A 13738-nucleotide genomic window follows, 5' to 3' on the forward strand; every position below is an offset into this window, starting at 1 on the left:
TCAGCATTTGATAACAAGTGTCTGTGAAATTTGCACAATTTTAACACTGATGACAGATAACAAGCTGATCTTCATTGCATGTGTGTGTTAGTAGGCAGGTTTAATGGCTGTGTGCAGTGGAGCTGCAGATTCAGCAGGGCGTGTCCTTAAAGCTGCCTTTCCTTCACATTTCTCTGTTTATGTGTGTTTGTGTGCGTTTTATTTTTACCTTTGTTGCAATCCTACGAACTCTTTATCAACCTCCACAAGACAGCCGGCCACAGTTTTCCAACCCAATTTTCATGTGTTCTCACATTAACAACAACAGACTTCATTTTTCCTCCATGCTCTCCACTTCTCACAGCTTCTGTCTCTCTCCTGAATCTGCAGCAGTTCACAGTTGTGGCGTGTGAGGGGCCCAGTGGGCCGTTCTTCTTCAGCTTTGCCTTTTGTCTTTCACTCTTTTCAGTCTCTTCCTTTGCCTTTTCAGCTCCCAGTATGGCAAATGTGAAACTCAGACAGTCTTTTCAAGTCTATTCACACACAGTGATGTCGCTGGCAAACCTCCCAGCTTGTGATTGGGAGCGCATACTTCCATCCATCCATGGTATTGGTACATGCTGCTGAACCCTTTAGGGCAGTGTTGCTGTGTGTTCACATTGTTGAGTCTTGTAGTTGACGCTGTTGATCTCGAACTGCATTTTGTCTTCAGGGAGAGATCGGTTGCCCTCGAAGCTTGTTCTTCAGTGTAAGGTGTACATGGAGTGAAGCTGTGTAATATTCAGTCAAAACACGGGCTGGGTGTAGTTCCAATGATGTTAATCTATCATTTTGCTCCAGCCGCTGTGCTTGTGGAGGATGTTGATCCAGTTCTGTAGCCACCTGTACAAACACACTAAAACATTTATTTAAGGATGATACTCAGTTATTTAATCGTGTATTTAATTCATTCATTATGGCAGTCCTGGCGTTCCATAAGATGAAGCCTCGTGATGAACTGAAGCTTTCCATCACACTGGTCGACTCATGGTCAAAGCATTGGGATGATTCATTTGCTCTACTGCGCCATCAAGTGGACGATTCAAGTGAAACAGGCTCTTTGATGGGATGTGTAAACCTCTAAACTGAATAAATGGTTTTCATTGTTATTTATCCCGAATATTGTCTCAGCATGTCTGATACAAAAGAGAAAGTGGAAACTATCAGGACAGAGTTTTGGTATGATTGTGTAACTGTGTAATCATGCTTATGTACATCTGGATAATCACACAAACTGTGTGGCGCTTCACTTTTTAATAAACTAAAATACAGAAATCAGATTATAGGATCTATAGTTTTATTTATATTATGGTACTTATCATTTGTGACATTTATTACTGTGTGCATACTTTATTAGGAGATTAAATTAAAAAAAAATCTCTTCCTTGCTGGTTCCATCGAAGAAGAAATGCTCAACTATGTAGCACGTACGTAGTCCAATTCCACAACAGTGTGATGGGGAATCAGCTGTGTTTTGCTGCCCATTTTATTTCGAATCTGGCGCGAACCGGCGAGCCAGTCCCTGAATCAGTCACGTGGTACGGACTGCCCGCGAGGCCTCGAGCGTCACTGCATACGTAATCAAAGCGAGCCTCGATACGTGCTCCCCAAAAACTCCCCTGACACACGCTTCGACACACAGGACATCACTATCTTACAGGGCTTGGGCGCGTGATGTCACGGGGTGGGCGTGGAAAGTCTTTTGGGCTGATGCGCCATATTTCAGGGCTCAAGCGAAAGAGGAGCGAAAGCACACACATCAGCCATGGTTCGTAACTGCTGTGTGATCGGCTGTAATGTTCGATCACACGACCGGCAAGGGAAGAAGCTTGGAAATGGTTTATCTTTTCATTCTTTCCCCACCTGGAAGCAGCATGAGGGAGCTCATATAGCGGACCTTACCAAAAGAAGGCGTCTAGCCTGGATAGCAGCCGTGGGACGACTTGATCTCCAGTTCTCTTCCATCTCTAAATATCTGTTGGTGTGCTCCCGACATTTTCACTCCGGTAAGTGAAAATGTAGTATGTTTACATCACTCTTTATAGCTTAATGATTTTTATTGTTGATGCACTCGGAGGTTATACAATCCGAACAAACATCGTATTGAGTGACTTTGCAGACACGTGCAATTCTGTCGCACCACTGTAGGGAAGCCTGCCTATGAAATGGATCAAACAAATCCAGACTGGGTACCAACGCTACACATGAACTCCGAAAAAAGACGACGAACGCAAGGACAACAACAAAGAGCACTAGTCGGAGGTAAACACTACCCCAAACCCCAATCCCTAATTCAAAAAAATTGCTCTTAGTGTCTGGCAATCGCCACATAAAGTTTTGAGGATTCAAACGGCCTTAATGTGAAAACCGCTGAAAGTTTCCCCTGTGTGCATGGAGGACAACAATGGGTTTAAAGTAATATCTTGCCCGATTGTCAATGTAGTAGTTTGCATCTACTTTACAATTATGGACACATAATATGACAACGAGATATTTGCAGTTCATTGATAAATGTATAACATTAATTGTGGTGGAGGGTGGACAACAACACTAAGTGCTATACTCCTTTCTGGCATCGTTGTATTTTTACTCAGTTGTACATAGAATTTGTATTCTGTTTTATCCTATTGTATATCTTATTCTATTTATTCTACTGTATATAGTATTTTTATTTTGTTCTATTCTGTACAGTTGTGTACAGAATTTTATTCTTATTGTATTCTAATTTTTGCTATATAACTTTTGCACTGTCCACTAACTGCTGTGACAAAACTAATTTGTGTGGGACATGAAGGTTATCTTATCTTGGCTATTATACTCCACGCACTCCAGCTGACTTAACGTGGTTTGAATGACGACATACTCACAGTTTAGCGGCTTGAAAACAGCCACATTTGCACTCAGCCATTAGTAAACTGGATGCGATTTCTTATTTCGAAACTGGTAGTATTTGTAGTTCTGTGCAGGGAGCAGCGACCTCTGTTCAGGCTCCGGGAGATGACGTCACACAGGCTCGCCCCCTCCAGGCGTCGCTATTTTGGCAGCATCCGGCTGCCGTGGTGAACGCGGCTAACCATTGTTGATAACTGTTGCGCCCCAGGTTGTACAAATAGACGAGGAAAATAGAAAATTACTTCCTTTTACCGCATTAGGTGAACTAAACTGAGTAGCACCATTGAAGGAGCCAGGAGTAAGCAAAACAAGACTGAAAGATGGGACCTTCCAGCCGGCGTATTCCGCTTGTGCAGCGATCATTTTGTATCGGGCAACTTTTATATAAGCTTTCTAACATAAGTGTTTTCATTATTTACTAGACTATCGTTGTGGTTTCTGATGATGGAAAACCACATAGCTGCATGCAGAGTGGGCTTTATGTCGTGTTTTCTTAGTTAGCAAGCTCAAAAGTAGAAATAATGAAATGTTTATTTTGTAGGCAGAAAGGCAGAGGAGGCATCTGCAGAGAAGATAAGAAGAAAAATGAGACTGGATGTGTTCAACAGAAGACAGACAGCAAAGCTACAACGGATAGCACAAATCAAGCTATCTGCAGAAGGCATCCCTGCAAGGTGAATATATCAAAGTCTTTCTCTGGGTGTGACTTAATTCCGAGGAGTGCTGTCAAGTAAGCATATTGAGGCTGGGTGAGGTGAGACTAACGCTACATGATAGTGAAACTGTTACTTTAACCCTGCTTTAGGTGGTGGGAAAACTTTAAAAAAAAACTACAATAAACACATAGAAATGATTTTAACTTTAAAACTGTTTTAAGTAGGTTCTTCTAATTCTTGGAGCTGTTTAAACCCTTAGCACATAATGCACTCTTTATTAATCACATTTTCACCCACTGTGCGTTTATACACCTGTCTGAATTGAATCATTAGTTATTATTAATCTTGCCACAGCGTGCCTTTTGTTCTGTCTTCCTCGCCTCCCCACCCTCTCGATTCTGACTGTTATAAGGGAGTTTTTCCTTCCCCACTGTCACCAGAAACATGGCCCATTTTCTACAAAATTCAACAAAAAAGAATGAACATGATTTTGTTTTCTCTCTTATCAGGGACCCAGCAGCCAAGGATGCAGGACCAACAACCCTTGATGGTCGAAGGAGGCTTTTTAAAGGTGCTGTCCCGACACTTTTTCAGTGGAATAATTATAAAGTTGAACCAACGCCGAGTAGTGTTTGGGAGAGAACGGAGCAACCCCCTGAACTAGTTCATCCTGGGGATCAAGGTCAGCACAGCGTTACAGGAGATCATGACTACTGCTCAGTCCCTGAGCCATCAGCAGAAGACCTGTCCAAAGACGTGGAGAGTCTGAGGAAGGAAATACAGGCGTTACGTGTCCAGCGAGAGTTTGGGTTACAGCGGTTTGCTGGCTCTGACACTGACATCCAATTCTATACCAGGTACACCGAAGTTCAAGTGTTTCCAGTCTTCATGAAAACAACAGATATTTACTTTTTATCTGCTGACTGTATGTTTCATGAGTGATGTTAATTAATGATTGACACGATGTTTGTCTCTCTTGTGAATAGATTTCCAAGCTATGATCATTTGATGGCATTCTGGGTTTTGATTGAGCCTTGCATCTATAAAATGATCCGGGCTTCAAGAGCCAAGTCAGCTGCCAACACGGACGAAGAAGTGTTGACACCTGCACGCACACAAACGGTAGGCTATGGCTTTGTTGGTAGTTGGAACTAGAGGTGCGATGGCATTGTGTTTATGTAGCGTAATTTTTGGGCTACAAGCCGCTACTTTTTGCACAAGCTTTGAACCCTGTGACTTTCAGAGGATTTGTTTTGTTTGTTCTGCTGTTGTACGGCACCACGTTGGCTGGCAGAAGGGCATGTGATCAGACACACAGTATCGGGGGACAAGAGTGGTATGTTGGTCACATGTCCGTCCGAAAGGCAACGTAGTCCCGTACGAAGTAGCGCGAAAAACAAACTTGATTAGCAAGAGGAGTATTACAGGAGCAAAGGAAGCTTTCATTCACAAAGCCTCAGTATGGCAAACACAAGAAATGCATATGATGCAGCTTTCAAATTAAAGCTCTCAGTGAGGGGAAGTAGAGCTGCTGCACGTACCTTTGGCATAAACGAATCAATGGTGAGACGTTGGAGACTCCAGCGTGATGAACTGGCTCAGTCCAAAAAGACGACAAAAGCTTTCAGAGGAAATAAGAGCAGATGGCCTAAATGTATTGAAGACTGGATGAACACACAGAGAGCAAATGGGCGAGGTGTTTCAACTGTGCAGATCCGACTGAAAGCCAAAATAGTCGCCAACGAAAAAACGAAAAGGACTGTCCATCAGGGCGCGGACGACTGTGTGTCAGCAACTCCCCCCCGACTATGCAGAGAAAATAACAAACTTGCGCAAATTCACACAAAGAAAGTTAAACGAATATTCCATCGGACCGGACGCGATCATAAACATGGATGCAGTGCCGTTGACATTTGACCTGCCCCTTAGTAGGACTGTTAACAAGTCCCACTAAGACTTGTCCTACAACTCATATGAGGACGTTTGCAGTTTGTATATAAAGATAATAAAAACAACTTTATTTACTAGAAAAATAAAAGAATTCAACCCTGACAGTACAGTATGGTGTGCATAACCATTCCAGCAACCATTTACTTTGACAATATCACATTTTATTCTGATCTATAAAGTATTTTATTCTATTGTACACAGTGTCTTATTCTTATCCTATCCCATTGTTTTTCTGAATTTTTGCCACTTTCTGCTGTAACTCAACAAATTTCCCACATGTGGGGCTAATAAGGGTCTATCCTGTCTTATCTTACAAAACATTTAGCCAAGAAAAGCATGATCGTACTAGTTCATAGATTAAGGAGTAACATTTTCCCTTTTGTTTCAACCTTTCAGAGGCAGCTGCTCCAGCCAATCGACGAGTTCTTTCTTTTCCTGGTTTTCCTGTCTGTTGGTCTGAAGGAGAGGGACCTGGCTCATCGATTCAACATACACCAGTCCACAGTGAGCAGCATCATTGCAACATGGACAAGTTTTCTTGCCACTGCACTGGGGTCTCAGTGCATCTGGCTTACACGTGCAGAAGTGCAAGCTTACCTCCCTAAGGAATTCAAAGGTTTCTCAGACACCCAGGTGATCCTTGACTGTACAGAGCTGAGGTGTCAGACACCATCCTCACCACTTCTCCAGAGTGAAACGTACTCATCGTACAAATCCCACTGCACGATGAAAGCCCTGGTTGGCATAGCTCCACATGGTCCAGTCACATTCATCTCTGATCTGTACGCAGGTTCGGTTAGTGACAAGGAACTATTCAAACAATCAGGCATTGCTGAGAAGTTGACTGAAGACATGGCAGTGATGGTAGATAAGGGCTTCCTGATCACAGATTGTTGTAAATGCAAAGTGTACCGCCCCCCTTTTGTATCTAAGCAGAAGAAGAAGAAGAACCAGGTTAAGGAGACGCAGGCCACAGTCAGACTCGGGCTACATGTGGAGCGAGTCATTAGGAGGATCAAACAGAACAAACTTTTTGATGGCATCATCACCATGTCACCTGTTTACAATATCAACCAACTGTTTGCAGTAGCATGTATGCTGTCAAATTACCAGAACACAGCATTAGTTAAAAAACGGATTAAGTGAGACGAGATGGAGTTGTCCCAAGACACCAGTGCAAGTAACTTATGCTAGGCATGGAGCTTGAAATACTTACTATGTAAATAAGTTCTGAAAACATTCAGTGTTTTAATATTTTTTATACCGTTGCTAAAATAAGAGTTCATTGATTTCACACAACAGTAAAATGTTTTTTAAAAATTCATTAAATGTAGAAACTTAAAGAAGTCCAGACGCTTTTCTTTGAAAGCTCCTTTGACTACAATGACCTGAGTGACTGAGAACGGTTCTCAGTCATTCACAGACATTTAGATGTTGTATGTTTGCAGTATTAACTTGATGTATATTTGCTTCTGATCACCCAAACACATGTTGATTAAACTATCTGACCAGTCAAATTAGGTGTGATAAAGCAGAGAGGAGTAACGCAATGTTTAAATTTGACGTTAGCCAACGTTATTTTTTTGTCGGTTAATTTCTGTTTTCTTACCCTCGTAGTTGTGTATCTGTGATGCAGCATATAACGTAAATCCTTTATCTAATTTTCTGGCAGTTGTTCAATTTTGGGAGCTCTTGTAGGCAGCGGGTGTAGAACATCGCCACTGTTTAACCACTGCGGAAACAGTGGGGCAAGGATAAGTATAACGCAGAAGTGATTGTGCAAGTGGCTGCTGTTACAACCAAATTTCCCCTTGTGGGACAATTAAAGGATTATTCTAAGTAGGACTACACATTGGTGGGACCATTTTAGATGGTTCATGTTTTATAACTACAGTGATGCACATTGCTATAAGAATATGTTTATTTCTCTAACACTATTTTAACCAAGTAGTTAGAGGATACTACATCCCATTCTTCATATGTTTAAACATGTCAGAGGTTTATTTTTAGACAGAGTTGGTTATGTCAGCAAATAAAAACAAAAAGTAGTCCCCATCCCCACGTTTGAAGTATAGATTATTAAATTTACAGGGTGTAAGTTAAGGCAACACAAAACTTTTGCCACATGTGGAACCGTAAATAAAAATGAAGATGCACAAAATATTTTCAAGAATAGACTGCGTGACCATGGTACATGTTTTACTGCAGGTTTGAGACGGACAGACTCCCCGCCTCACCCTCCCTTCCCCAGAGACATTACTTCAGACATTTACCCCCAACACATCTTCCACCTCTCCCCCCTTCACCCTCACCCTCCCCAATCCAGTCTCAACGACCACCACCACCCTCCCCACTCCAGACCAACGACCACCACCGCCCTCTCCAATCCAGACTCAACACCCTCCATCACACCTCTCACCCCCCTTTCCTCCTCCTCCCTCAAACTCAGAATACACACTGAGGATGTGAGCCGACTATTTCAGAAACGGAAGCCCAGGAAAGCCCCCGGACCAGATGGTGTCTCACCCTCCTGCCTCAAAACCTGTGCTGAACAGCTGGTTCCCATCTTTACTCGCATCTTCAACAGACGCTCAAACATCATTCCTGTTCCCAAGAAACCCGCCATCACAGGACTGAATGACTACAGACCTGTCGCCTTGACGTCTGTGGTCATGAAATCCTGCGAACGACTGGTGTTAGCCCATCTGAAGGACATTACAGGCCACCAGCTGGACCCTCTGCAGTTTGCCTACCGGGCAAACAGGTCGGTGGATGATGCAGTGAACATGGGGCTGCATTACATTCTGCAACACCTCGACCGCCCGGGAACTTATGCCAGGGTCCTGTTTGTGGACTTTAGTTCGGCTTTTAACACCATTGTGCCTGAACTTCTCTCCTCCAAACGCTCCCAGCTCAGCGTTTCACCAGCTAACTGACAGGCAGAAAGCAGCAAGTGAAGCTGGGGGAGATCACCTCTGAAACCCGGTCCCTCAGTATTGGTGCCCCTCAAGGATGTGTCCTCTCACCACTACTGTTGTCCCTCTACACTAACGACTGCACCTCGGCTGTTAAACTCCTAAAGTTTGCAGACGACACCACCGTCATTGGCCTCATTCAGGATAGTGATGAGTCTGCATACTGGCAGGAAGTTGAGCGGCTGGTACTCTGGTGCATCCAGTACAATCTGGAGCTGAACACTCTATGCATTGTGCTGTACTCTTTACTACTGTAGACCCATTTAAACAGTGTAAACCCTCTCAAAGGCATTTGCAATTATCTTTACTGTCCTCACATCAGTGATTGGGGAAACCAAAACAACCACATTTAACTCTAGAAGAACAACCTCATTCTTTAGGTGCTTCCAGCATGTTTGAGACCTATCAAAATCACTCACTGAATTGTGATGAACCCAAAATCCTACTTTAGGGTGTCAAACAACATGTCAAAGCTGAGTACACATGTCAAAAGAACTCACAACTGTTGTTACTATGTTTACTCGGACAGTGAGGGCCTAATGCACTTACACATCAGGAACTGACATGCTAGAAAATCAGTCTACAAAATATACACAAATAATTATTAGTTAGGTTGCTGTAAAACGTGCATGCTAAAACTACTCCAGTCACTTCTGCTCAGGCTCAGGACTCTAACAGAGTTTGTGATGTTCACAGAGTCATGTAAATGCAGTTATAAGATGATTAGAAATGTCACACCGACCCCCTTAACACAAAACCACACGGAACTACTTCCGGCACAACTGCCTGATTGTTTAATAAGGTGTCATCTGCATTCATGATCCCTCTTAGGTGCCACAGAGTCTGCTCTGCAGTCGCTGAGTTGGAGCTTGGCATGCTCTTTTTGGAGGAGGGCGCTCTTTTCACCCCTCACCCTCTCGTTCCAGTGCAGCTTTATGGTTATTGCTGTGGTTCTGGAACCTTCTCATAATGACTAGTAGGGCCCCAAACCGCACGACCTTTGACCTTAACTACTGCCTGGGCTTTCAGCTCTGCCATGAATGTTTCTTACTTCTCGCTGGGTCTCTGAAGACTTCTGATCAGCACCCAGTCTCAATCTCTGGAGATTCCACCCTTGGGATGATTTCTTCCAGCAATACTCTGGCCACTGCACCTGTATCTCCCTACTAGAAGGAAAAACTTCTAACCATTTGGAAAATAGATCAACCAACATCAATCCACATTTTTCCTTTCAGTTTTGTGAACTTCACTTATAGGTTTTCAAACCCTCATCCGAACATACCTGTCCATAACGTGTTAATCCCACAAGTCACAGTAAAAAGCCGTGGAAAAAATCGTCATGGAAAACACAGAAAACATTGTTTCATGTTAAACCTGGAATTCCTCCTCTTGACGCATCGACACTCCCATGAGTCAACTCATCAGAACTAGGCTCCTTTCTTAAAGAAAAGGGTTAGTTAGATCATTGCCAATGCAACATCAGGGCGTCTCCTCCGGAGTAGCACACGGCAGGCCCAATTCATGCATTCAACGGACCCGTCTGTGTTTTGATTAAAATTTTGTTTCCTAATGAAGTCAGCAGTGGGTGGGTGAAAGCCGTTCATCAGAGCATAGCTTAACTGCTGCTGATGTGGGCTGGCCTTCTCTGCACGCTCTTCAAGGCCGCTATGCTTTCTGACAACTTCTAACATTTGACATTTTCCAACAATACAGAGTGTTACTATAACCAACAAGCAGCCAGTAAAAACAGTGTTCTTCACACAAAATCAGTAAAACAGAAAAGTAGCAGCTAAAGGGTTTAGTCTGCCCACACTCATGTAAACATACAGTCTCTCCTCCTCTGGTCTCTGTCATCCTTCTGCTTCTGCAAAAACAAGCAAACAAAAACACCCACATCCACCTTTTTTTTTTTTTCACTGTTTGGGGTGGATTAGGCATTAAAAGTGACTAATCCTAGAATAGTTACCGTCTTCTGAATTTCAAGTCAGTCACATTTAGTCCACATCATCAGTCCAGCCACAGCATTTGCATTTATACCAATCACATGTATTCATCTAGTCACATGCATTCATAACGATCATTGCTGATAGTGGAAAACCGCGCACAAATTTAAATGTCCACTGACAGCAATATTTCATCATTCCAAAAACAAAAACAATTCTTCTTGCCATTGAAATGGATTGAATCGCTACAATCCTTTTAAACACAGGATTTCCCATCTAATATGGTCAGCATCCTATGTAGGTGAATTTTCTCAGAAGCCAATTGTAATCTAGAGAAGCTCACCTTATATTTGCTCTCAATTAAAGTATTTTATAGCACTTTTGCTCCCAATCTTGCAGGCCTGCTTTTAACATCAACACACAAAATATCACACCCAGAGGGATGATACCTGGCAGGTTTTTCCCTAAGTGCACTGTTACAAAAACAAAAAAGATTTTAGGCCCGGACATGTCTTAAGTGTAAATAAAAACAAACAAACAAAAAAAAAAGTCTTTCTCTTAGGTTTGGGTTGTTTTTCTTTTTCTAACTGGCAGAATCAGCCTGGTACTAAAACAAAAACCCCAAAATCTACCGGAAAAATAACAGGAAAAGTTTTGCCTTCAGGTGAACTAACAGGCTGTAGGGGTTAGAACCTGCCATGCAGTGCTGCAGTCACTGCTTCTGGCTTTAATTAACAACTGATGCTTACATGGTCTGAAATCAGACTTAAGTGTCACTACCTTTGTTCATTTTCCCCACATCATATTTACTGGTTGCCCACAAGTGCTCCTGAATATTTCCAATTCTGGAAAGTCTGGGGCCAACTGACCTAGTTTCACCTGCTAAATACACAGAGAAAATGTTTTTCATTAGCAGCTGCAGAGTTCACACAACACAAATGTTCACCATTAAAAACTTCCTAAACACTTCATATCAATGTTTTATCACAGGAATGTGGATTTCTTCCCCAGGTCTGTGCTTTTTTTTTTTTTTAAACTTATTTTTCATTTTCACAGACCCAATCATTTCATTTAATTTTTCTTTCCTTTTTTTTCTTCCCCAAACATAAAACGTGTAACATGTCATCATGTATTTCACAAAAAAAGTTTGTTCTCGTGTAATCAGAGTGTGTATCTGGGTGCAAGCTTCACCCATACATCAGAAACAGGAAACTACCCTCTGCTACATCTTATTCACTTGTTTTATAATACTGTCATCCTTCCCTGATCTAGTAACAATCAACTAATTTGCAAATCAGCTATTAACCCACTAAGTTGACAGGACAACAGAAATGCATGTTCAAAATATTATCACAAAAGAGAATTTCCTTCATACAGTAAATTACTTGTGCTGCACCAATAATGCAGAAAGCATCTCACAATTTACTATATTAACAACTAAATTTATTGTCTGATCACTGGTTGGTCAAACCAGAATCTCTTTTTTTTCCCTTCACAAAAGTTAAACTCTTGTCCTGCAACCCTAGAGGGTTATTTGTCAGCAGTGGATACACTCAGCGTTTGATAACAAGTGTCTGTGAAATTTGCACAATTTTAACACTGATGACAGATAACAAGCTGATCTTCATTGCATGTGTGTGTTAGTAGGCAGGTTTAATGGCTGTGTGCAGTGGAGCTGCAGATTCAGCAGGGCGTGTCCTTAAAGCTGCCTTTCCTTCACATTTCTCTGTTTATGTGTGTTTGTGTGCGTTTTATTTTTACCTTTGTTGCAATCCTACGGACTCTTTATCAACCTCCACAAGACAGCCGGCCACAGTTTTCCAACCCAATTTTCATGTGTTCTCACATTAACAACAACAGACTTCATTTTTCCTCCATGCTCTCCACTTCTCACAGCTTCTGTCTCTCTCCTGAATCTGCAGCAGTTCACAGTTGTGGCGTGTGAGGGGCCCAGTGGGCCGTTCTTCTTCAGCTTTGCCTTTTGTCTTTCACTCTTTTCAGTCTCTTCCTTTGCCTTTTCAGCTCCCAGTATGGCAAATGTGAAACTCAGACAGTCTTCTCAAGTCCATTCACACACAGTGATGTCGCTGGCAAACCTCCCAGCTTGTGATTGGGAGCGCATACTTCCATCCATCCATGGTATTTGTACATGCTGCTGAACCCTTTAGGGCAGTGTTGCTGTGTGTTCACATTGTTGAGTCTTGAAGTTGACGCTGTTGCTCTCGAACTGCATTTTGTCTTCAGGGAGAGATCGGTTGCCCTCGAAGCTTGTTCTTCAGTGTAAGGTGTACATGGAGTGAAGCTGTGTAATATTCAGTCAAAACACGGGCTGGGTGTAGTTCCAATTATGTTAATCTATCATTTGGCTCCAGCCGCTGTGCTCGTGGAGGACGTTGATCCAGTTCTGTAGCCACCTGTACAAACACACTAAAACTTTTAAGGATGATACTCAGTTATTTAATCGTGTATTTAATTCATTCATTATGGCAGTCCTGGCGTTCCATAAGATGAAGCCTCGTGATGAACTGAAGCTTTCCATCACACTGGTCGACTCATGGTCAAAGCATTGGGATGATTCATTTGCTCTACTGCGCCATCAAGTGGACGATTCAAGTGAAACAGGCTCTTTGATGGGATGTGTAAACCTCTAAACTGAATAAATGGTTTTCATTGTTATTTATCCCGAATATTGTCTCAGCATGTCTGATACAAAAGAGAAAGTGGAAACTATCAGGACAGAGTTTTGGTATGATTGTGTAACTGTGTAATCATGCTTATGTACATCTGGATAATCACACAAACTGTGTGGCGCTTCACTTTTTAATAAACTAAAATACAGAAATCAGATTATAGGATCTATAGTTTTATTTATATTATGGTACTTATCATTTGTGACATTTATTACTGTGTGCATACTTTATTAGGAGATTAAATTAAAAAAAAATCTCTTCCTTGCTGGTTCCATCGAAGAAGAAATGCTCAACTATGTAGCACGTACGTAGTCCAATTCCACAACAGTGTGATGGGGAATCAGCTGTGTTTTGCTGCCCATTTTATTTCGAATCTGGCGCGAACCGGCGAGCCAGTCCCTGAATCAGTCACGTGGTACGGACTGCCCGCGAGGCCTCGAGCGTCACTGCATACGTAATCAAAGCGAGCCTCGATACGTGCTCCCCAAAAACTCCCCTGACACACGCTTCGACACACAGGACATCACTATCTTACAGGGCTTGGGCGCGTGATGTCACGGGGTGGGCGTGGAAAGTCTTTTGGGCTGATGCGCCATATAGGGCTTCGGAGCGTG

At 42.5% G+C, this 13738-nt stretch overlaps 1 protein-coding gene and 1 long non-coding RNA gene across 2 annotated transcripts; one reads left to right on the top strand and one right to left on the bottom strand.

The window, feature by feature from the left end:
- The first annotated feature begins 1620 nt into the window (after positions 1-1620).
- Positions 1621-7689, top strand: LOC146713237 (uncharacterized). Its single transcript, XM_085452287.1, has 6 exons — positions 1621-2024; positions 2167-2280; positions 3452-3584; positions 4076-4423; positions 4553-4688; positions 5913-7689. Exons 1-6 carry the CDS (start codon positions 1784-1786, stop codon positions 6660-6662), a joined length of 1722 nt encoding a protein of 573 aa, XP_085308413.1. The 5' UTR covers positions 1621-1783; the 3' UTR covers positions 6663-7689.
- Positions 5564-13616, bottom strand: LOC146713238 (uncharacterized). The gene is made up of 2 exons (XR_014919142.1): positions 12196-13616; positions 5564-6444 (listed from the first exon to the last, which is right to left on the bottom strand). It is a non-coding gene; the product is annotated as an uncharacterized LOC146713238 (long non-coding RNA).
- Positions 13617-13738: the final 122 nt, after the last annotated feature.

The sequence above is a fragment of the Copadichromis virginalis genome, linkage group LG3 (genome assembly GCF_057382275.1).
Source record: "Copadichromis virginalis isolate Kocher_CV1m ecotype Utaka linkage group LG3, C_Virginalis_male_GT1.1, whole genome shotgun sequence".
Lineage (NCBI taxonomy): Eukaryota > Metazoa > Chordata > Actinopteri > Cichliformes > Cichlidae > Copadichromis > Copadichromis virginalis.